Source organism: Populus trichocarpa, chromosome 4 (genome assembly GCF_000002775.5).
Source record: "Populus trichocarpa isolate Nisqually-1 chromosome 4, P.trichocarpa_v4.1, whole genome shotgun sequence".
Taxonomy (NCBI): domain Eukaryota; kingdom Viridiplantae; phylum Streptophyta; class Magnoliopsida; order Malpighiales; family Salicaceae; genus Populus; species Populus trichocarpa.
The window spans coordinates 14,701,824-14,727,468 of NC_037288.2; the positions used below are offsets into that span (position 1 = coordinate 14,701,824).

General features: G+C 30.0%; 1 protein-coding gene and 2 non-coding genes across 3 annotated transcripts; 1 reads left to right on the forward strand and 2 right to left on the reverse strand.

The window, feature by feature from the left end:
- The first annotated feature begins 2,350 nt into the window (after nucleotides 1-2,350).
- On the forward strand, nucleotides 2,351-6,399 carry LOC7494077 (beta-glucuronosyltransferase GlcAT14B). The gene is made up of 4 exons (XM_002305293.4): nucleotides 2,351-3,156; nucleotides 3,253-3,328; nucleotides 3,413-3,528; nucleotides 5,392-6,399. Exons 1-4 carry the CDS (start codon nucleotides 2,577-2,579, stop codon nucleotides 5,904-5,906), a joined length of 1,287 nt encoding a protein of 428 aa, XP_002305329.1. The 5' UTR covers nucleotides 2,351-2,576; the 3' UTR covers nucleotides 5,907-6,399.
- Nucleotides 6,400-12,455: 6,056 nt separating this feature from the next.
- Nucleotides 12,456-12,551, reverse strand: LOC112327382 (small nucleolar RNA R64/Z200 family). The gene has a single exon (XR_002981600.2). It is a non-coding gene; the product is annotated as a small nucleolar RNA R64/Z200 family (small nucleolar RNA).
- A 91-nt stretch (nucleotides 12,552-12,642) lies between these two features.
- Nucleotides 12,643-12,732, reverse strand: LOC112327381 (small nucleolar RNA U54). The gene has a single exon (XR_002981599.1). It is a non-coding gene; the product is annotated as a small nucleolar RNA U54 (small nucleolar RNA).
- Between the last annotated feature and the right edge of the window lie 12,913 nt (nucleotides 12,733-25,645).

Consider the following 25,645-nt stretch of genomic DNA (forward strand, 5'->3'; position numbering starts at 1 on the left):
AAACATTAAAAAAAATACATTCATTGGCTTTTTTGTATTTTTATTGTTTTTAAAAAACATAGTTAAATAATTAAATTACCCTTGAAATCAAAATTTCTTTAACTTGCATCAAGGGGTATTTTCATCTCTCTTTTTTTTTAGCTCTATTTAGGGATGATTTGGTAATTTAATAAATATAAATATTATTTTAAAAAAGTGGCCGACATGTGGGTGGTGGTTGTACTCTTTGGGCGACCATGCAACATTTCCGGTTAGCCAAACACTAGCTTTCAGGGTGGTGTTGGAATGGCCTTAGTGGCCCCTCTATGTCTAGACAACACGTGTAGTCAATAGACCTTTGGTTTGGCGTCAAATGCCTTTTATTTTTCCCCTTTCTTTTCTCTCTCATCCTCAATATTCACATGTGGTTTCCAATTTTTCAAAGCATCCCTTCAATTTGTTTTTCTTTTAGATTTGATTTATATTCTTTTGATTACTATTTGTTTTATTCAAAATAATTTATAAAATTATAATTTTCTTTAATTTTATCCTTCAAAATTTTCATATGTTAGATATGATCCCCATTCTTTTGATTGATTTTTTTTATTTGAGATGATTTTTAAAATTATTTTTTTACGATTTCATCCTCCTCTAGTTTTTATTTTTCTGTCAGATTTGATCTTTATTATTATTATTATTATTTTACTTTAGAAATTTTTTTAATTGATATTTTTTTCGATTTTATCCTTAAATATTAAATTGGTTAAGAATTGAGATTCTTGATTAAGTTAGGGTCTAGGATTTAATGAGTTGCAAGTTTGAGATATTAAACTAGGTTTGGAACATTTGCATATGTTTGCTTGTTTTTTTTTCCTTTTCTAAAACTCATGTCTTTTCAGTTTTATTCTTTATCATTTATTTAATTATAAATTGGTCTCCATTGTTTTTTTATTTGTTTTATGTAGGATTTTTTTAGTGATTTTAAAAATAACCTGAGTTATATTAGATATTTTTATTTCTTGTTCTTTGTTAAATTTACCTTTTTTTAAAAGAAATTTTGTTTTAGAATTAAATTAAACTAATTAATTAGTTATAAGCATAAGATGCTAATGATATTTTGTTTGGTTTACTTTCTGGGTTGTTGCTTTGGTAACAGGTGCGATCTTTTTTGGTGTTATTGTGCAACCTTTTATAGTGATGTTAGAACCGTCTCAGTGAACTCTTTTTTATAATGAAGCAGTGTCCATAACAGAGCGATGGTGAGTTTCCAATAAGTTTTTTTTTTTTTCATCCCGAGTATGATATTGATAACTCATTTTTATAGTTAATTATTACTATTTGTATCTCATATTATTAAAATAATTAAGTTTATTAAATTTAATTAAGTCAATGATTTGAGTATTAGAATTGTTTTTAAAATACTTACATAAACATTTTTTTTCTTTAACAGTAGGAACCCGACCCACGGCCACATGTGTACGTGTGTATGACTTGAATTGTGTATCTTCTATCTCTATCTCTATCTCGGACGAAAATTCCCTAACAAATAAGTAGCCTTTTAAGTAGAAAGAAGCAATTAATGGTCCCAACAACATTCAATTAATCCAATTTATTAAAAACAGAAGATCATATCCTAATCCCTAAATCCATGGACTAAAATCCACCTATTTAGCACCTAATTATGCTAATAGTAATAAATAAATAAATAAATATAGCCATTCATCTACCCAACCTAATGGAACCAAAATCCACCTATTTAATACCTGAATAAATGCTACTACAATCCATTATCCACCCATCCGTACAAGTTATAACGCAATAACGGTAGTAATAATTAGGAAAAACCTCGATTTAGCCATAGATTTACATATTTGTTTTCAATTAAATCCTAAATCTATAAAGTTTGTCTGTTAGGTCCCAGACATTTTTAAAAAAAATCCTCAATCAAGTGTTTTTGTTACTGGTAATCAATATGTTTTTCAATCTGTTTTTAATAAATTAATGCTATTTTAGTGCATAAACAAGCGTGATAGCTCGGAAATGTTAATATTGATTAACCTCGACATGGTTTTAGTATATAAAATTTATCAAATTAATAAAAGAACACAAATAAGTTTGGGAAATAATTGTTAAGTTTCTTTGAAAGTTTAGTAGAATTTGTTTTTTAAAATATTTTTTGTATTAAAATGTATTAAAATAATGTTTTTTTAAAAAAAATTATTTTTAAAATTAATACATCAAAATAATATAAAATATAAAAAAAATTAAATTTTTAAAAATCACAGTCACGTTTTCAAATGCCGACAAAATTTTATAGTTTTGAGAAGTAATTGAGAATGAGCAAGTAAGTTTGTGACTAAATTGAGGTTATCTCTAATAATCCACCAAGTCATCCTCATAACCCTTTTTTCTGCAACGAATATTATTTTTCCTCGTGTCACGGCGAGGATCAAAGTCACCCCTTCTGTCCCTTCTACTCTCCACTTCCCCTTTACCTAAAAATAAACCCTCCGAAACTGCACTCCTTACCAGAACCTTAATCACTACTACTGCTCCTCTCTGGGTTTCTCTGATAAAACTCAAAAGCAAAAAGGATAATGAAGAGATTGAAGAGTTACTACATGCACTTACGCCACCACCAAAACATGGAAAGAAAATGGATCTTTCCATTAGCAATTGGCTCTCTAGTTTCTCTCTTCCTTCTCTTCCTTACAACAATTACTACCTCTGACGGCATCTCTGTGTTCCCTTTCTACCGTTCTTTCTCTTCTCTCAGCTCTAAATTTGTTGAAACAAAGATCCACCCACTACCCATTTCGAATCTTCCTCCACCCCCTCGATTTGCCTACGTAATATCCGGTTCTGCTGGTGATGCCAATATGTTGAAGAGGACTTTACAAGCTCTTTACCATCCCAACAACCAATATGTTGTTCATTTGGACAGGGAATCCTCGACTCAGGAGAGATTAGATCTAAGCAATTTTGTTAAACACCATCCTGTTTTTCTCAGGTTCGGTAATGTAAGAATGATCAGTAAAGCTAATCTTGTTACTTATAGAGGACCCACTATGGTTGCTAATACATTACATGCTGCTGCTATCTTGTTGAGAGAAGGTGGAGATTGGGATTGGTTTATTAATCTTAGTGCATCTGATTATCCACTTGTTACACAGGATGGTAAGCTTAGTGGCTCTGATTTTCTTTTTTTAGGTGGGATTTTTTTCTTTTTCAAGTTTGGATGATTTTGATGTTGGTTTTTGTTTTTCTTGGTAGATCTGTTGCATACATTTTCATATCTGCCACGGGATCTTAATTTTATTGATCATACAAGTGACATTGGATGGAAAGAGTTAGTATAGTTTCATTCTTGTTGTTTTTTTTATTATTTTTTAGTCATGGGGATTATTAATTGGTTTTTGATGATTCTTTATAGGTTTCAAAGGGCGAAGCCAATAATTATAGATCCCGGGTTGTATATGACAAAGAAAGCTGATGTTTTTTGGATTACACAGAGGAGGAGTGTCCCAACAGCATTTAAATTATTTACAGGTACATAATTTCTTAATCTTGAATTTAAAGTATGTCACTTTCTACCTGCTTTGTTAAACTTCCTCTCTTGGATTCTTTAGATGTGGCAAGTGCAAGTTCCATGGTTGATCTTTGTCTTCAGCACATGATTCAAGATTTCCCTTTTCTTTTACTGCTTTTTCCACCAGTATTTGGAACGATTTAGTTAGAAACACTTCGTCGTATGATTAGAACACTCCTAAGAACGAACATGTTCTAAATGCCAGGATTTGACATGCAATTGCTTACTAATGGATCAATAACTGTAAAAAGATGACCTGCTTGCAATCAGCTTTATATCAAAATTGACATAACTAGAAATCCTTCAGTACACCCTTTGTTCAATAACAAGTCCACAGGCACAGGGTATATACATGTCAAGCAATCTGAGAGCAGTTGTGCCTCTTCTTCCTAGCAGTTTCATTTATAGATTCTGATATAATTTTGTAGCCTTGGTTTTTGTGGTATTGACAGTTGTATTACTGCAAGAGAGGTCAAGAAGATACTATCTGTTCAGCCTTGGTATTGCAGTTACGGATACTTGTGAAGTGTTTTAATACCTGTTGGCTTAATTTTTGTGTAGTCAGGTTAAAGAAATCTAAATTAGGATCCATGAGGAGGATCCTGGATTTATTGAACCCTCCAGCAAAATCGCTGGTTTTTGGATTTATGTTATCCTGAAATTATTCTTTGGATTCTGTTAAAATTTAGCTGCATTTGAAATCAGTTTGTTGGTTGGAACTTGAGATGGAACACGGGCTGCCTGATCAGTAATTTGTGTTTTTTTTTTTGGATTTCCTTGGACCCAAAGTATGTCGATTGAAATGTTTTCCAAAAAGTGTTCATATTTTATCTAAGCGGTATAGAGATCTGACCTAGATTCAGCTTCTGTTGCTCAAGACAATTTAGTTAGTAGCTGGAGGAGCTTTTGCCTGACCAGCTGTGCCTATTCCACTTTTTTTAGCTGGAGCAACTTCTGGTTTTACAGGCATAGGCTTCTAGGGATCTTTCTATTTTTAAGCACAAAGGGAAACAGGGGTGTGGCTATAAAGATGCTATTTATTGATGGAGTAAGGGAAGAGAAGGGTAAGCATAGGCATTTAGAAAGATTGACTACTCTTCTTTAGGTTAGGCCATCTTCGGCTATCTATATTATAGAACACAAGTTAGGAAGACCTGGAATGTTTCGATATTACTAATTTTCAACTGGTATTTCATGGCACAAAGAAATAATGATACTGGCATCTGTAGTGCCTTAGCAAATGGAAGCACTTGTAGCGAGCCGAGGTCAAGTAGTTGCAAAACAATATGTAACTGTCTTTTAAATGTTTGTTTTACATGAGTGAGAGCACAAGTTGCAGTCTTAAGTGCAGTATTTTATTTATTTATTTATTATCATGGTAATAGAACAGCTCTCTTCTTCATCTTGTATATTATTCTGATAGCCTACAGGAGTACTGCTGAGATCTTTTTTTCCTTTTTCAGAAGATGGAAATAATATGTGGAAATATAGACCACAGGGTTGTACACTATGATGACGACACCAGTTTAGTTCTACGATGTTGGACCATGCCCTAATACTAAACAGAACCTAGCTATTGTTGACCCTGAGTTATGTAACACACTACATTCAATATTTGATGCACAGCAAACCGTTGTTTGATTTCTTGGGGCGCCAGAGTGTGCAAGTATTTTTCATCTAGCGTCTGTCTTCTATATCACAACTGAATTGCTCATGTGATGGTTTAAGTTTGCACATGATTCCCTTTATTGAATTTAATGTCAGCATGATAGTAATTGCTTAGATGGGCCCCGTTATAATTGAGTTTCTGCTTTCTGCTTTAGGTTCTGCCTGGATGGCACTATCTCGACCTTTTATTGATTACACCATATGGGGATGGGATAATATACCTCGAACTGTACTCATGTACTATGCCAACTTTATATCTTCCCCAGAAGGTTACTTCCACACTGTCATTTGCAATTCTCCACAATTTCTCAATACCACTGTGAATAGCGATCTGCATTTCATATCTTGGGACAACCCACCTAAGCAGCATCCACACCACCTCAACCTTGCTGACATGCAAAGGATGATTGAGAGCAATGCTCCATTTGCTAGAAAGTTCCCCCATGAAGATCCAGTGCTTGACAAAATTGATTCTGAGCTCTTGTCTCGTGGTCCAGGCATGTTTACTCCTGGTGGTTGGTGCATAGGAAGTAGGGAGAATGGAACTGATCCATGCTCTGCTATTGGTAACACAACTGTCCTGAGACCTGGCCCTGGAGCTAAAAGGTTGCAGTCATTGATCAGCTCTCTGCTATCAAATGAAAATTTCCAACCAAGGCAGTGCAAGTAACGTATATGTAAAGCAAAGATATATTTGTGATACCATGGGGTTACTTTCTTGGGAAGAGCGGAGACTCTGATTCAGGTAAGTAATATATATTGCCTCTAGCAGGATGAAAGAAATGCGGAGGTATACTCAGTCTCTCTTATAGAATGATATTGGCAGAATGAATTGTGTGGAGGATATGTCAATTATAGAGCTGGGATTACTTTAACACAGTAGTATCACGGTATAGATGACGAATCATCCTTGTGACTAGGCAGCCCAATTTTCTTGTTCTTTACCCTTTCTTAACATCTGTATTTTCCATGATTGAATCACTCATTATCTTTATATCTTGTGCTGGATTGATGATGAGATCGAAGCACATTTGTCAAAAATAATGTTAGAAAAGAGGAGGGAGAATTCCATGGAATTTTACTGTATGATTCCTTGTATCAAACTGCTTTGCTTGTAACTGCTACAATGTGGTGCATATCGGGAAAGAAAACTCTTGAAATCATTTGTTGCCTTCGTCACTGATTCATTCTCAACGATGTCTAGGCATTCTTTTGGATTAAATGTGTACTCATTGGAAATTAATGCAATAAAAAGTGACCATTTGGGTGGTTAGTTTCAAAATTTGTGTGCTTTACAACAAGGCATGTGAGATGAAAAATCATGGGTGATGCTAGTGAACCGTTGCTAGTGAAAATGAATAGATTACCCGTTATATTACGATGATGCCATCTCAGCAAGTTGAACGAATGTGTCAAAATAATACCAATGAAACGATGCCACGAGGAATCAATAATTAAATGGACGAGTCAATCGACTCAATTCCTTTGTCGATAATCCTTTATGCTTCTCATGGGAAAAGAAAAGACATTAAGGGTATGTTTATCAAGACAGTTCTGTTTTTGTCTAAAATGGTTGAAATATTTTGTATCAATTTAAAAAATGAAACAATTTTTATTTTATTTAAAATTTTGGTTCGTTTTGGATTTTCTAGATAAATTTCAGTTAGAATGTTTCAGTTTTATTTTATATGTTTCGTTTCGAGCTTGAAAAACTATTAAATCGAACCCAAATTTCAACTTATTTTAACCAAAACAAAGTGTAAAAATACCATATAAATATTAATATCTCCATTTTCAACTACAAAACAATTTTTAATCAATCTAAAAATAAAAAATCAAACAAAACAATAATAATAATAAATTTATGGACCCTAATCTATTTTTTCGGCATGGTCAAAGGGCAAATCCATCTTCATTGAACTTCCATCTCCTAACAAACCTTCATTGACACCAATATCTATTACATTCCTTCCATTTTTTTGGTTGAATAAAACATGAGTTGCACATCTTTTTTACAAAATGTTAAGAGATCAAAAATCATTCTTCATTAATATCACAATAAAAATATATTTTGCAATACGATTATAATATAAAAAGCACTGAATTATTTCTTATTTTCCTTAAGAAAAGCATGACCTTCTCGTGATATTGAATGAGTAAACTGGAGGGAATTTAAAAAGATGATAAACAAAACTTATAGTTTAATTAAGGGTTAAAAAAATATTAATTGGGTGGTGTTTGTGTGTTAATCTAAATGTGACACTCAGATTCCAACTCCCTCTATCTTCATTCAAGAATTAATTGTCGTAGTGTTTTGACGTGAATGACTTGTGTGGCTTCCCTTTATCTTTTAGAAGTGAAAAGTTCGGGTTTGATTTAAGTTAAAGTTCTATTTAATCTTGACTATTTATGAATATTTTAAATTTTAAAATTATATTTGTTTGATATTGTGTTTGTATTGTATAATTTATAATTAATTTATCTTGAATTTAAATTATATTTGTTGAATATATATATAAACAGTAGAATTTCAAAACGGCATGTCGAAACGTTCTGAAATCAAAACATAATTGACAACTTTGATCAAGAGTGAGGGGGTGAGAGGAAGGATGAATTGGGTAGAGTGGAGGAATGAATAGGTAAAAAATTGTTGATTTGTTTTTCTCTCTAATTGTTTGGCTATCAAGAAAAAAGAAGGATGGTAATTAATCCATTTAAATTAAAAATATTGAATATATCTTAAACACATTGAAAGAATAAGAGTCGATCCACTCATATTGGAAGGATTGAATATTATAAATGCGAAAGGACGGGAGGGATCCCTCAAATTCTTTCTTTCTTTATATCTTTATCCTTCTTGCCAAATAAAGACACATTCAATCCTCATTGTCAATCTTTCCCCTTTTATCCATCATTCGCTCCTTTTCTACTGCCAAACAAGACGTAAAAAAATAAAAAAAAAATATTGTGGTGCATATTTGATATTATAATATATAGTACTTTTAAAAAATATTTTTAGTACTTTTAAAAAATATTTTTTAATTGAAAATATATTAAAATAATATTTTTTTATTTTTGACATTAACACATCAATACCATAAAAAAAAACACTTAAAAATATTAATTTAAAATAAAAAAATATTTTAAAAAATAAAAGCAAACACAAGCAAACAATATTTCCCTTTTCTAGGCGCAATAAGTTATTTTACTTGGTTTCAAAAGCTTTTCTCCCCAACGAAGTTATGCCTTTGGGTTTTATATTTTTTATATTTTCTCTTACTTGGTACATATTTATATAAAAACGTCTAAATAAAAAAAATACATAGCTTTTTGACTATAAATTTAAATAATTATAATTCTTAATACAGCAAGATAAGAATTCTATCATCATACATTCTAATGATAATGAGTTATTTATATACCTTATTATTCTATTATGTATCTTAAGAATGCATAAGAATTAAAGTATCCAATAGAGAGTATATTTAATTTATTAATAAAATATACACCCAATTCACACAAATATAGTATGTTAATACTATACATAAATATGCAATTAAGTAATGCTTAAATAATACAATATTTATTTGATAAATAAGTATGTATAATATCATGATGAATAGAAATCATAAAATTAGTTACCATTTAACTATAAGACAAGGGGTCTATTAATGTGTATATAACATACATTTAGTGGCCCACCTAAAAAACTTTTTAAGCAGGGCAATTTTATTTTTGATAAATTAGAATGTTAATTAACAAGCTAAAATGTCTGTGTGGATGAATGTGATCATATATGTTTTGACCTCTTTTTACTTGTTTTTTTTTTAAAATATAAAAACAAGTAGTAAAAAAACAACAAAAAATATATTTTTGATGTATTGCATCGTTTTGACATTTTCAACATCTTTTCAAGAGAATTAAAAATTAAAAAATCTACTTTAGACGCGTTTGATTTTTTACATACTCATTTCAAAATCATTGATCAATTTTATTGAGTTGACATTGACGTTGTTTTTTTTTTAAATTATCAAGATACAAAAAAAAATAATAAGAAAATTCAAAAACAAAAATATTTGGACATAGGGACCGGAAGTCCAAAAAAAAAAAAAAGGGACCAAAGTTTTTTTAGTTGCTTGGATACCAAGCAATTTGGAGGAAAAGGATGGTTGTACCACACATTTTAAAAAAAAAATTTTGGGAGAAATTAGTTAGAAAAAAAAAAACACACACACACACACTCTCTCTCTCTCTCCCATAAAAAAAATAAAACAATAAAGATACTCACCCAAAGAAAAAACCCTAAAAAAACATTTAAGATATTATAGCATTAAGTGTGTCTATGATGTCAAATCATGTTTCTTCTCAACACTTCATTGATTATTTGAATAAGATTTGAAACTCTTTTCCACAAGGATTTACAATCAACACTATTTGAGAATAGATAAAATATTTTCTCTAATTTACGGTAATGAATCATCTCTTGATTACTTTAATATCTTTATATAGTTCATATTATACCTAATATTTGCTCATTTATTACCCTTGATTATGACAACTTATGATAAGATCAAAACACAACACTCTCTATATAAGATAACTTAATGATCTCAAGTTTAAGAATTACTTATATAACCGTCACATGAGTCTTTTTATAGAAACAAATAATCTCTCCATATGAGATTCTTATGTTGGTTAGTTCAACGTACATATTATCCTATAAACACCTTCATATTAGTTCTAGATATTCCTTATACCTTAACTTATGAGAACAATTATTATTTTTTTTTTCATAAAGAAAAAAAAATATAATATGTATTAGTCTCAGCAGCTCTAATTAATGTCTAGTCTTAATAGAATATTGATTGTAAATATTAAGAAACAATACTTTGATGCTATAAAAATCTCAATAATAAAATATTGAATAATATTGAATAAGTTATTATAATAACTTTAGAATTTTCATTGCAAAACATTTTTATCCCAAAAACTTTATCTTTACTCTAGATTGAATAATAAAATATTTGATTAATATTAAAGATAAATAAATTTTTATTAATAAATTAAATATATTTACATGAATAAAATCAATATCATGTGTAACCAACCAATTGACTGTAGGGCATATACACTAACATTTTTTTTCCCACTTTGATTTTATCCAATTAATTTTATGTGTGTGTATTACTTTTATTGTTTGATTAAATAAAAATAATAATTTTAATAAACATAGTTATTGAACATAATAAGACGAATAAATAATGTTACGAGATCAAATATTTTAATTAACTAAATTGAGAGCTTTTCAAGATACATATTTAGTTATCGTCAATGATTTTTTAAAAATTTATTAACATAAAAAGCTCTCAATTTAGTTAATGAAATGTGTTCATAAGCTTTTTAATTGATACTTATATTATTTATGTAAAAAAACAGGTTGCAAATGCCTGCATCCCCAATTTTTTATTGAAAAAAAATCTAACCTACAACAAAACACATAGCTAGTTTTTTCTATTATGATTAAGGTTCATTATTCAATAATAAAATTAAACATTTACACCAATAAAAAAAACAATAATGATTTAATAGAAGCAAAACTAAAATCAAGCCTTGTTTTTTTTCTTCTCATTTCTATTGTTTTTTTTTTCCAACAATTTGTTGACCGAAACTCATTTTTTATCACTTACACAAGATAACAAACATGTCAACCTTTAACAAACTAAATGAATAAGAGAATCAAATTAAAAAAAAAAAAGTTCAAGTTCAATGACCTAAAATATAGCCTTTTCCAATAATTTTCCACGAGGGATATCAACAGTTATTTTTTAAATAAATTAGTATCATTAAATTAGATAACTAAAGGAGAGACAACTATTAAATAGTTTTCATTAGAACTTGAATAAAAAGAATGTTTAGCAAAAAGGTAAAGAGCAACAACACTCAGAACCTAGCCAACCAAATAAGGAAGAAAAAAAATTAAAAAGCAAAAAAAATCCATACCAACCCAAGCGAGCATGCCAAATCTACAACCGGGTCATGAAATTGAGATAAACCACTATAAAACAACTAAAAAAATAATGAAATCTAATTCTCACTAAATCCAATGTAAAAAGATAAAATTAAAAAAAAATCATTTAACAGACTTAAAGAAAAATGCTAGCAAACCGAAGAAGCCCACCAAACCCTAAGACACGAAGCATACGCATGATATAACTCAATAGAAAGCAAACCAAGAAAAATTACAAACTTCAATTCAAAACTCAATATTGAATGATGAAACTATTAAATTAAAAAAAATTCTTAGTCAACTTGTGCCAATCCACCAAACTTGTGGTCTAAAGAGAAAACCGAACATGAAAGAATGAAACTGAAAAGAAAAATTAGTGTACGAAAACCCTAAAAAAACAAATATGAACGTAGATTAAGCTTTTAAATTCATGACACAGGTCATTAAACCGAGATCACCCCATTAAGATGAGATCACCCCATACAAAAAAAATTAATTTCCAACAAACAATATACCGAATGATAAAATTAAAAAAAAAATCAATTTAATAAAATAACCTAACATAAAAAATAAAAAATAAAAAAAAGGATCAAATTAAAAAAAAAAAACTATTTACATTTTTTTTATTTAAGAATGAAATTAAAAAAAAAATTTACAAAAAAAAAATAACTAGAAGAATGAAAACCAATTTTGAAAAATAAAATAAAAAAACTTGCAACATTTTTACAAAAGAGTGAATTTGAAAACACTTTTAAATTTTACAAAAAACCTAAGAAACAATCATGATTTTCTCTACACGCGTTGCCCTATATAAAAAGACACGACGTGCCGCCTCGAAAAGAATTTCTGCTAGAAAGCAGTCTGCAGATTCTTGGGCTAAGATCAGGGGATACAGTTCCATTTATCTGAAGTGGTGGTTTAGGGCGGGAGCGTTATTTAATTAATTCAGGACTGAAACTTTGCGCCTGCATTATACATCCAGGCACACATTAACGATAACGAATCCGTCCATAAAGAGCCTGAAATCTATCCTTTAGATATTAAGGATGATTATATAGCAATTTCTTTCAAAATCAGCATTGAGAAGATTTGTAAAAGTGATGTTGGAAATCCAAGAGGCGGACTCAGACCTGTGAACCCACAATATATCCATGATAGACATTCGTATCAGAGAAAAGAGGAGCCATGAAATAAAAAACGTAGTTGAAGGCAATTCTGCTCAGAAGTTATGGAAGTCTCTTCTCATCGATTAAAAATCTCTGAAGTCTGACATGTGGATCTTACTCCATGACTTCATCACTGCGGAAGTATTGAAAGAAAAACTTTGCAAACTCTTTTCCAAAAAAACAGAAAGATAATAGGGCGTTAAAAATTAAATATGATTTACTACAATGGTAAGAGCTCTCATAATTTCTTCAGATTTCAGCTCATGTAAGAATGATTTCAGAATAGCGTATATTGCCCAAATGGGGCATATAATCACAGAGCCAAACCATTATTTCATTTAAAAGAAACAGTCGAAATCTCATGCAAAATGAAAGCCCAAGTAATTTCATTTATATGTAAAAAAAAGAAAGAAAAAGCAACAGATATCAGAGTGTTCTAAATGGATATCAGTCACGGTAAAATCAGAAACGCAGATCAATTAAAATACTCATCATATCTCACAATAATTGAAGAAAAAAATTAATAAAACCAAAAGACATGTATTTTTTTAAACAAAGAAAACATCATCAGGGACTTCAATACCAAGAATCACACCATCGACAGATGGGACAGCGTCAAGAAATAGAGCGGAGTATGGTTTCTTCCATTGGCAGCGCAGCTAGGTTACCAGAAAACACTACAAAAGTGGTTTATTTATAGAGGTGTAACCCTAAATCTAGACCGTGTGTTTTAATGGGCACTGGAATACCAAACACTGTGCTTCACCCTTCAGCTGTCCTCCCGTGGAGGCCCAGCCTGCAGCCGTTGTTTCTTTTGGGCCCTAGCACAACCTACGAATAGCAATGAGTCTCCACTAATCATGCCTTATTTATTATTTACTGAATAAAAAAGAAATTAATGGATTGGTAATTTAAAATCGAAGGTTGTATATAAAATTAGAGAGATGGATGGAAGATAAGAAAGATAGGATTTATTATATATTTTTTTTCAAATACAGGAGAAAGCAAATAGTGAAAGCATTGTTTATTCTTAGTAACTTTTTTCTTAAAAATTAATAAGATTAACGTCACTAGTAAAATAATTTCTTAGATGTTAATATAACCATCATCATCATCATCATCATCATCATCATCATCATCATCATCTCTACTATTAAAAATACTACTCTTGATTAATATAACTATTATTAATTTACTATCATTCTTGAATTTCTACCTTATTAAACAGATATCATTTGATTGATTGGTTGCAACTTTAAAACCAAGAAATCCACCACTCCTATGAAACACTTGATGTAAATTTCATGCAATGAAGGTAGTGGATAGAGGAATGTTAGCTGGGAGGAACAAGTTGTTGAGAGCTCAAATTAAGATAGACATTTTGGGTTTGTTGGATAATCCATTTTTACCTACTTTTTATTCACAGTTTCAAACCGATAAGTTTTCTTGTTTCTTAATGGAGCTTTGCAGTGCTGGGGATCATTATATACTAAGGCAACGACAACCTGACACACTTCAGTGAGCAAGCACCAAGGTTAGTCTACGCTTAGCTAATTGTCATTATTAGTATCTTTTGGTTTTTTATTTTGCTCTCAGTTTGCTTTAATTACTTGTCATTAATGTTATAATACTACTTAACTTCTTTCAATTAAATTTACCTATTATTGAATATATGATGAAACAGTGAAATTATGGACCTCGACCCTAAAAATAGTTGTTTATTATAAGAATCACCATCACGTGGAAAAGACAGGAGTTTAGTAAGAAAGTGATTCCATGAATTAAAGTGTAGTCAATAAACACAAGATCATAAATAAAAAGAAAGCAATAAAACCCTCCAAAGAAAAAATGAGTTATACAAAATTATAAGAACAGAATATGTGGAGCTTACTATCATCTACAATAGTAGCTAGTCATATTTATATTATTATGAAGTTTTAATCCTACTTGCGTAAATAATTCTAATCATAAACATATATTGTTATCATATGAAAATGTTTATTAAATCCTAATAGAAGTTAAACTCATCGTCTATACACACACGAATCCTAGATAATCTCTGACTTTTGATTGGTTATTATGTTGAGGACTCTTGCTCTTAATAAGACTGCATCTTCTAGATATGCACATGTTCAAACTTTGTTAGTAGATCATTTCCTTTTGGTTTATCATGGCTCCAGATCGTTTGTTCGACTACTCTTTCAACTCTCTAGTTGACCAAGGACTCTTCCAACATGGTTGATTATGTCAGTTTTTTTCCCCTTTGTTTTATTTGTTTTGTATTGAACAATCATTTTTCTTTAAGTTGACACATGCATGTTTATTTTAGGTGCAGACAATGCCCCTTATATTGCTTTATTTTACAAATAAAATAATATCAACTCCATTACACTTATATTGGAACTGGTCAATCAAATCAACTAAGTATGATTGGGTAAATAACAATGTTCACCCTAAAATTAGTCAATCTTGTTTTAAAACATGTCTGTCATGTCAAACATCTCATCCAATTAGTTTAATTTTTAAAACTACTAATGCTCTAGCTTTTAAGTGAGATTTTAGGTTTCTTAGTTTACTCTCAATTCCTCATCTTTTGTAAAAATCTATAATTCTCCTTTTAGCCTTATATATTTTCCTAAAAATATTCAATCTAGAACCCCAAACACTTTTCTTCCTTTAAGCAATACTGACAGTCTTGAGCTATAGTCCATCAAAATCTATAAGTATCTCCCATTATCAAATCCTTGTAGATTGTTTGTCCAACATCAATTGGTATGTTTTTGGAGTTGCATTAGGAGATATGGATATGGATGGAGAATGTCTCATCTTGTTTTATGAAAAAAGTGGCATAAGAAGAAGATCGCCATTTTGCTTAAAACATTGAGAAAGAAAGGATTCCCCTATAAAATGACTATGTAAACCTTAAGACATGGAATAAGTAAATCCCAATGTGGCCAAGCACTACCCCTATCAATTATATCATATGGTTGGGTAGAAAGTAAAAATCTTAGGTGAACAATGGAAATATCAAAAGATCTTTGATATTATTTAGCTGTCAAGAATCACTATCAGACCTAGTAGGCAAATATTAGCCTTTTTTCCCTACTTTATTCAAAATCCAATGACACATTTCTTAATTAGATGTAAACTATTACTTTGCATGACATGGCTTTAATTAAAGGCTTTATACATAAAAGGTGGAGTTTTGTGTTTCAACCTAAAATTTTACTAGTCTTTTTGAAGACTTCCTACTAAATGCTTATGAATTTGGTTTGTTGATAAAAAGAAAAAAAAAATACAAGAGCCTATTGTGCTGGATCAGACGTGTTGCCTTTGTGTGAGCAGTAGATGTCTTGAGGTATTTTGCTTGGTGGGTGCTGGCTTCGCCCTTGAAGCTGGATGCTGGGTTTCGTGCTCCGCTTGCTGCTGGTTTTTGTGGCCTGCTTCGCTTATGGCTGCTACTAATCGTAGTGTTTGTATGCTGGAGTGGATATGATCCCAATATCTGTTATTGCCAACTTGTCTTCCTGCAGGTTTCTCAGGGTTGCCTATAGGATGCTGATGGTCCATCCTGTGCTGGCTGCATGGGAATGGTTGGCCTCTTTGCTACTGCTAGCCTCAGACGTGTTGTTTGCTTGGTCTTTTAAAACTGGCATTTGTTGTTATCTTCTTGCTGACCTCCTGTTGTTGGTTTTGTTGTAATTCATGTCATTGTTCCATTGCTGTTCTGGATGTTTGTGTGTAGTAAGGCATAGCTGGGCCATGCCTGTTGGGTCTTCTACCAGTGTTGCTGTTACGAATTTGCTTTGATGTGATCCTATTGGTTGTTGGCCTTTGGTTGTCTGATTTGCTGTTCCTATGTTTGGGTTTAAAGATGGTGGTGCTGCCCTCCCTGATTTTGGGCAGGTTGCGTTTCGGTTTAGTCTTGTCTTATTGTTTTGGGGTAGACCATCTATTGGCTAAAGATCTCTAGTTGCTATGCTGGTGTGGGCTGTTGTTGGCTGGGTTCTTGTTCTTTAGCTGGATTGCTGCTACTGGTTGTTATTGGTTGTATGCTGCCTTGGTGGCTGTTATTGGTTTTGTTGTTCTGTTAAGCACGTTGTTTGTGCTAATTTGGTAGTTTGCTTGTTCATTGAACATGCTTGTATGTACATGGCTGTATATTTTGACTTGTTGGTTTCCAGCTTTGTTTCACTTTTGATATATACAATTTCTTACATTTCATAAAAAAAAAAAAATGTGCGTAGCTTATCATAAACCACACTATATCTAATTGAGTGTGATTCTCATTTTAGAAACTCATTATGTTATAGTCTTTCAAGAAATGTCCATTGTGAGGGAATCCCATTTTATTTTATATAATCTTGAAACTCTTTGCTCATGTATTCACCACCTCGATCTGATTAAAATATTGTGAGGTAAGTTTTTTAGCTTTTATGGTTGTAAGATACTTCTTACAATTCCTTATTTGGTGGCTTTCCTAATAAAAAAGATTCAAGTTCCCTTATCTTTATTGATATACCTCCAATAGGCTTTTGTGCTTTAGATGTAGAGCCCTTATTCTTCTTATTTTTTCTTGTACTTCTTATAAGACTAAACTATGAGAACATAACATTTTTCTTCTTAAGAGTCCTTTTAATAATTTTAAGCGTATTAAGAGATTTTGTTCAACTTGCAACTAAACAATTTCTTATAATTATCATATCTCTCAATCATACTAGCGACATCCAACAACTCTTTGAGATGCATAATTATTGTATGAGCATCCATATTCTCATGTTGTTTTTGAAGTGTAGGTGGCATGCTGGCCAATATCACACATGTAGCCTGCTCATCATCATCAATATGACTTTGATATTCATTCTTTACTTTTTCATTAGCATCCTTATTGAGGGCAAAAGGAATCAGATTTTTAAGAACATATTACTTTCTTTCTTGCTTGAGAACAATTATCACATTATCGTATCGGTCTTAAAAGTTTGGTCCAATCAATTTGTTAGCATCAAATATACCATGTAGGGATATGTTGCTTGTAAAACCCAAGATACAATTAAGAATAATATAATATACATTATGGTGTAATAAAATGAAATAAGAAAATGAATAGAACAAACGCAGAAAGAAGAGTTAAGAAAAGTAAAGTTTATGGCTGGATATGTATATTTTAACAGAAGCAGAAACAGTCTAGCCGTTTCTGTTATAACTCAATGGTGTGCAGCAAGAGAGAAAAGAACATTTTCATTTTTTTCCTTCCTCTCATTTTAAATGCTAAAGAGTTAGGTTTAGGAGTGAAAAGAGAGGGTTTTGAGAGAGAGAAACACATTCATACTAGAAATTTAAAAAGATGAAAAAGAGGGAAGATTGAATTAGAGAGAAAAATTGAAGAAAAAAGAGGAAGAAATAGAAGCCTTGAAAAATTTCTTAGAAATTGAGTTTCTAGGGCTTTTGTAAGTAGTTGTGGGAGTGAAATCATGGAAGAATGATGAAGAAAATTGATAGGTAAGGAAGGACTACAGGGTTGGCTATAAAGACAACAAAAAAAATGAAATTATGCATTTATGATATTGACTATTAATTGTGTTATAAATGAGTGTAGGATCATGCAAATAATGATTTTTATTGATTTTAATTAATGAAATGATGAAATATGGAGTAATTAAATGGTTGGGCTTAGAAGGAAGACATTGTGAATTGTATAAAATTGAATATAAATTGAATGATAAACTATTTTGTTGTGTTTGATTTGTGTTACGTAACATGTTAGATAAATGGGTAACATTTGGATTAACTAAAGAACTGAGAGTTCAATTGCCTGAAATAAGATGACTAGAATCGATATAAAAAATATGTTTGGTAATGATGATGCAGGCGAGGCTACAAGAGTTGTGCACGCAGTAGGGACTATTATGTGCTAGACAGCAGCATGTAGGTACAATGTGCCTTGACTTTTTGTTTTGTGCATTTTCATTCAAATTGTGAATTCCTTAAATGTAAGAGTACATAGTAATACCGCTGAACATATGTAAGACGAAAGAGTTTTATTAAATGATGAACTAAAACTTCTTAAGGGAATGTCATAATTGAGATGGTATTCTAATGAAGGAATTGTCATGTAATGGGAAATTCTATTGAAGGAATTATTGTTTGGTGTGTAATCCCGTTGAAGGAATTGTTGTACACTATGAAATTCCATTGAAGGAATTGTCATGTAACATGGAATTCCAGTGAAGGAATTATCATAATAAATAGCCTTCGAGAAGGAAAGCCAAATTGTAGGTTCTCCAATATAGGTAGCCAAATTTAAATTGGAAATACTAGATGGCTGGTATTTTGTAACATGGAAATGGAGAATGGAGCACGTGTAGAAGAATGGAGCACGTGTAGAGGATATTATGTTTGATAATTACATTTATTCGATGAAGTACCAAAATTAAGTTAGTTTAAATGATGGAGATTAATTATGAAGTATTCATGATTATTTCCGTGTGAGTATTTCAATTACATCTCAAGATCAACATGATTAGTTACTTTGGTGTCTTTGTGGTGGTTTTTAGATTATATATTAGGGACCCATTTATATGATGTATTTTGGTTATTTATGTAAGTGACAAATTCCTAGACTATTAAAATATATAATAGTAACTAATATCAGATAGTTTTAAAGTATGAACATTTGATAAATATGCATGATATGATATTTGTGGGTAATATTTCCATAAATATTATGTAATGCATATATAAACTTCATGTTATTATAATGTATAAATTAAGTTGTAATTATAAACTCTTAGTCATTGTGGCAAGTAATGTAGTTGTTCAATTTTTTTTTTATTGAAAATGTGATAAAGTATCATCATTAATGACTATTGTAGGAACGATTTAGTTGAATGGATTGAAAAATTATTGAGATATGATGTCAACACTAAGGAAATTGAGTTTTCAAACGGAATTCTGTCGAAATTTTGGTAAAGATAATAATAATAATAAAAATTTCCTTGGTTTTTCGTAAACCATGACATAATATTAAACTTGATATTGTTTGAAATTTTATGGATGTTATATTGCTACTCATTTTGATTTATCAACTCATTCATATAAAGATAACGAATATTAGTTTCATGTATGTATATTTAAAATCAAATTAAGATAAGGTCTTTAATTATAATTTAATCTTCCACTACTTTCATGCAAGTTAATAGTCATCCCTATTAATTTGAAAAGATTCGCTTAAATATTCTAATGGGCTAGGATCCCATTCAATTTACATAACCTTGAGTAGCTAAAAAAATCAAAATAAATCAAATTACAAAGATAGCACAACTTATCAATCACATCTCTTTGTGTTATTAAATTAGTTAGGTGATGACTTTTTATCTAGATATATGATATATGTTTTGCCTAACTACTGCCTTTAATATTATATGATCATAAGTGATTTATTCAAATCATATAAGTTTAGTTAAGTAGGACCTAATTTTTACAACATTAAACATATTTGATTTACATTGATTTTGAGTATCTCAACAAGTTATCCATAACTAAAACTATGATTTTATGCATATAAAATTTAAAGGAAACAAATCATATTCTCAATATGTACTTAATATATTAACGAAGGATTTTTTTAAATTAATTAGGTCTCATTCCATGACATGATTGATATATCATTCATAACAATTATATGTAAACACACATCCCTAGCATGCTTTTCTAATTGAATGATTATGAACATATCTAAATTAATTTCCTTGAGCCATCAGGGGAATTAGATGGTCAAAACCTAGGTAGCTACTACAAATCTTTATAAGTCCTTATAAGCATTACAAATGTATCCTTGTTCATCGTTTTCTCTTTTTCGGATTACAAAATAATTTTTCTATTCATATTCTTGCATTTCTATATTACATAACATTTATATAACTAAATAAGAGACCTTAAGTTATATTTGAGGAAAATTAAATGGGAAAAAAGTTTACATTTCAGAAGAAAATATAGAGAAAAGACAGGATTTGCAAACCTTATTTAATATTACAACCATTCAACCCTTAAAAAACACAATCATATTGGTCTTGTAATCTTCATAATCATCCATCATGCATAAAAACACATTCATATACATAAATAAATATATGGCATGCTTCAATTCTAATTATTGGCTTTATGTGTTATTTAAAGTAACATTTCTAACATAATATTTCTACCAAATTTAGAAATACTAAATCAAACTCAATTCATAATTTCACAAAATTTATAAATTTTATTTATTTTAATTCTCTTTGAAAAATCATTTTTCAAGATTTAATAAGAAAATTGATCATGTTAAAATTTATTAACATCCTAAACTATTTTATGATTAATTAAATAAAAATAGTTGGGCTTTAAAACTCCTTTTATTTTACAAAAATATTTTAATTAAATCCTAGTCCAATTATGATATTTCAAAAAATAAAAAAAATCATTAAATAATTTAATTCAATACTAATCCAATTAGCAAAATTAGTTTTATAATCCAATCTTAATATAAAATCAATATTTTATATATACATAGATAGAATCTTAATTCTACCTCAAACACCTTATTGTAATAAAGTATAAGATGCAAGGGCAAAATTATATTTCTATCCTTAAAAGTTTAACTTTTATTTTCTTCTTTCTAAAAACGCATCACATTCAGGAGAATCTAGCAAGAAGTCTTTGAAGGGACTTGTATACATTTTGGTGGAAGTATAAAACTCCTCACCTATTGTGTATAGAGTTGGGTTTTTTTTTTTAAAAATAAATACAGTGAAAACAATAATTTAAACTTTTTTTTCAAGAATTCCAAGAATCATGTTAGATAATCTAGGATTGTTAAGGGTTTGATCTAAGATTACTTAAAGATTAATTCTTTCTTTTGAGGTTCGATCATCTTTTTAAGGCTGAGTTGCCACAAGGCATTCAAATATCTGACCTCTAATAATAATTTACACAGACCACACTATCAGAAATCTCTTAAAACCCTTTTAGATGAGAGGGATTGGTATGCCTTGAGTACTGGTTTTTTTTTTTTTGTATTTTCATGTGTTTTTATACCATATATAAAATATGAGGCATAATAATCTATTTATTGAGAAAAATCTGATAACCCTATTAATGATAAAATATCACTTTACCTCTTGAAAACTATCACATATATTATTTCAAAATGATTTTAGAAATTTATCCAATCAAGTCACTATTTATTTTTTCTAGGTTTATAATTGTAATTTCCTGAATTAATTACATGTTATTACTCAATTTCTAAAACTTATTTACAATCAAATCATACTTGATTAATCTATCCAATTTAATTACTTACTCATGGTTCTTTATGTTTGTGAGACATTAAGTTTTTTTAATATGTTGGCCTAAATATAAATCACAATCCTAATCAAAATAAGACTAAATAAGTTAAGCAATTTAATTTATTATCAATTTAATAAAATAATTGATTTATATTAAAGATTAAGTGCAACATCTAAAAATGCATCATGATTTCTCAAATATTAGAAAATTTATAAGTGGTTTGACTAATCTTTTAGTGACCAGTTTCTCTGTGTAATTGTCATCCCTTTGTTATGGATGTTTTGTTTTGGATATTTGAGCATGAAATATATTTTCTTTGTCAAATCATATTTGTTCTCAACACTATAGTCATTAATTCATCAAACAAGATTTGAAACTCTTTTCAAATCTCATTCCACATTGTACAAAGATTTCACAATCAATATTATTTGAGATTAGGTAGAATATTTTCTCTAATTCATCTAAGGTGATGAATCCTCTCTTGATCACTCAAGTACCTTCACATAGTTCATATTATATCTAATATCTATTTGTTTGTTACCGTTGATTAAGTCAACATATAGTCAAGATCAAAGCATATCATTCCTTATATGAGATAATTTAGTGATTTCAAATCTAAAGATCATTTACACAACTGTTACATAAGCCTTTCATAAACACGTATGTTCTCTCTCTATATGGAATCTTCATGTGGGTCAGTTAAATACATGTCATCTAATAAGCACCTTACGTATTAGTTCTAAGTATCCATCATACCTTCACTTATGATAACAACTTATATATTTGCTAAAAAACAACATAGTTTGTATTAGTCCTAACAACTCTAATTAATATACAGTATTAATAAAGCATCAACCAGGAATATTTAGTAACAATACTTTGATGCAATAAAAATCTCATAATTATAACCATTTTATAATTTCATTTGCAAAATATTTTTGTCCCAAGAATTTTATCATTACTCTACACTCATTAATCTAATATAAATACATATTAAAGATGAAAAAAGCTTTATTAATAATAAATATGCTTTCACATGAACAAATATAGTATTACATGTAACTAACCGATTGACTATAAAGCTTATACACTAATATATAGGCCCTCAATTAAGTCCATATCGTGTAAAGTAATAGTTTGCATCTCATACCAAAACACAAAGATGTTGGATTTTGACTAGAATAGAAAAAGAGCAGTTAACAGCTCCATGTTAGGTTAAATGGTGGTTCTAGATAGCTAAATGACATCGAAGATATTTTAATGCTTTCATTGTTCACTAAAGCTTTCTTGCATCCTACCTAACCATCTGATGTAATTAGCAGGGGCAGTACTTAGCCATATTGGGATTGATTTAATCCATATTTTAAGATTTACATGGTCGTCATAAAAAGGAATTCTTTTTTTTTTTCGAGGTCTACAACAAAGTTCGGTCTTTTACTTTTTATGGATGTTTTTGTAAAATATGCATAGAATCTCCATTCATGTCTTTTAGTGTGGCACTAATTATAGACCAATTAATGTTATGCTTGCAATCTACAAGGTTTTGATGGAGTAAATCTTGAAGATGTCATTCTTGTCTTTAACAAGAAGATAAGTGTTTAAGGTTCTTGATTGAATATTTATAAAAAAAGGGATTTTTATGTAACAAATAAGGAATTTAATGCAATTTAAAAAACCTAAATATCATATCTAAAAGCCAGAGCACACATAATTTTTAAATTAAACTGATTGGTTGAAGCGTTTATCAAGTCATACATGTTTCTAAAATGATAAACAAATTTTATGTGAACAACGTAATTTTCCACATTGTACTTGATTGATTTGATCAATCAATTTTTGTACAAGTGTGATGAGGGTTAATATTCATTCATTAAGAAATAAAGCAATATAAGGAGCATTGTTTAGAGCATTCAAATTGATCATAAATTAGAAAAAATGATTGGGATGGATGAGTCATTGATTGACTACATGGGTCGAAGTTGCAGCTAACCAAGCGACTAAAAGTTACAATCGATCAAAAAGAAGCGATTGATCAATAGAATGTGAACTCATGCACAACAAGAGAGATACAATCTTATTCAGAGGAAGATTCTTCAATAGAATAACCCTTGTCTTATGGGAAAATCTAGTATATCAACTTTACATCATTTAGAACATGTGAGCTCTACTTATTAAAATTTAATATTAGTGATGTTTGGATCCATTCCTCATGGGTTGAAGGGTATCGTTATTTTATGGACCATTTTACTAAACTCATTTAGTTTTACCATATAAATATTAAATTAAAAGTTTATGATAATTTTATTTAGTTTCAAAAACTTGTTCAGAATCAATTTCATACAAGTATTAAAAGCTTGCACACTGGTGGTATTCCAAAACTTCACACCTTTTTTTTTATATAATTATGGCATTCTTCATCGTCATGATTGACATATTGATTCAATATACGAAGCCCACTAGAGTTAACTAGGGTTAATGGTTTACATTCCTATATGTAATACACGTGTACATGTTTATTATTGAAAAGAATACAAGACAACAACTATAAGATTATAGTTCTCTTCGCACCTTTTCTCAAGCTAATTCTCTTCACATGTTTTCTCAAACTAATTTTTTGTATTCTTATATTAGTGTCAAGCATTAAAAAAATGGAATTGTATTGACGAGAATAAGAATTACCCTTTATGGTGTGAAAAGAACCCTCTTTAAATGGTAGGTTCTTTCTATGCATAATGGTTATTTGAGGAAGAGTTGTGAGATATGTTCATCCTAGCAAGTCTTTTTTGTCAATATTCCTTCCTTAGTTCTTTACAAAGTATTTATATAACTACAACCTGTACTGTTTTGGCATTTTTACTAGGAGAAAAGATAATATTCATCAAACATTACTATCTAGTCAATGGTTAAGAATTCTTTAATGCTTGCAGAGAATTATAATTTTTCTAATATTAAAAAAAATAAAAAAATAAAAGAGGTCAATAATTCAATGTAGAACAAGACATAAAACATTATGGATTGAAACAATGTTTTTTTATGTTTTTGTCATTCTCAATAAAAACCAATAGCCTTGATGATAAGAGTAATATTGTCTTTTTCAGATGACCCATTAGTCATTACCATATTAATTAGGACAAATTGGTCTTTTCACAATTTCTTAGCACAATAAAACTACTTAAATATTTTTAAAAGCAAATAATATTAAACTGGCATCTGAGGGCTTCCTTTTTTTTTAAGCACAATAAAATAACACAATTACCCTTAGAATAAAAAAATATTCTAAGGGTAATTGTGTTATTTGGGATGCTTTACCTCAACAAACTTCTTCGCCCTTATGAAAGTCTATTATCTCTCTCAAGGACCAATTTGTTGCAGCCTGTGATAGCCATCATCAAGCTATTGCTTTGATGTCTACTTAGAGTGGTGGTGAACTTTCTTTCACTACTCAATCCTATGACTTCCTACGTTTCAAATGTGACTCGGTTCCTTGGGCTAAGGTGGTTTGGGAATCTTGGTCTATTCCAATAAATAACTTCATTTTATGGCTGGCGGTTTTAGGCAAGCTTCGCACCCGTGACAGGCTTTGATTTCTGCAAATTGACCCTTTGTGTGTGTCCTGTCGAGTTGATGAAGAGTCCCACGATCATCTATTTTTCAGTTGTCCATGGGCCTCTCTTCTTTGGAGGATGATAAAATCTTTGCTTTATCTGCACAAAAGAATGTCGACCATTAATAGTGCAATTCATGGTCTTCTTCTGGTAGGAACAATACTGATAGCATAATGCAAAGAGTTTCCCTTGGTATTCTTATCTATTTGATTTGGGAAGATAGAAACAAAAGAGTCTTTGATAACTCTTGTAATCCAATCTCTTTTGTTTTTTGCAGATTCCATATTCTATTCTATATGGTTTTGCA

Bases quoted from the DNA above. Each gene is read 5' to 3' on its own strand.
- LOC7494077 (XM_002305293.4), top strand. From the start codon at position 2,577: ATGAAGAGATTGAAGAGTTACTACATGCACTTACGCCACCACCAAAAC. The intron at 3,157-3,252 runs GTAAGCTTAGTG...TTTTCTTGGTAG, and splicing joins TCCACTTGTTACACAGGATG to ATCTGTTGCATACATTTTCA. The intron at 3,529-5,391 runs GTACATAATTTC...TTTCTGCTTTAG, and splicing joins AGCATTTAAATTATTTACAG to GTTCTGCCTGGATGGCACTA.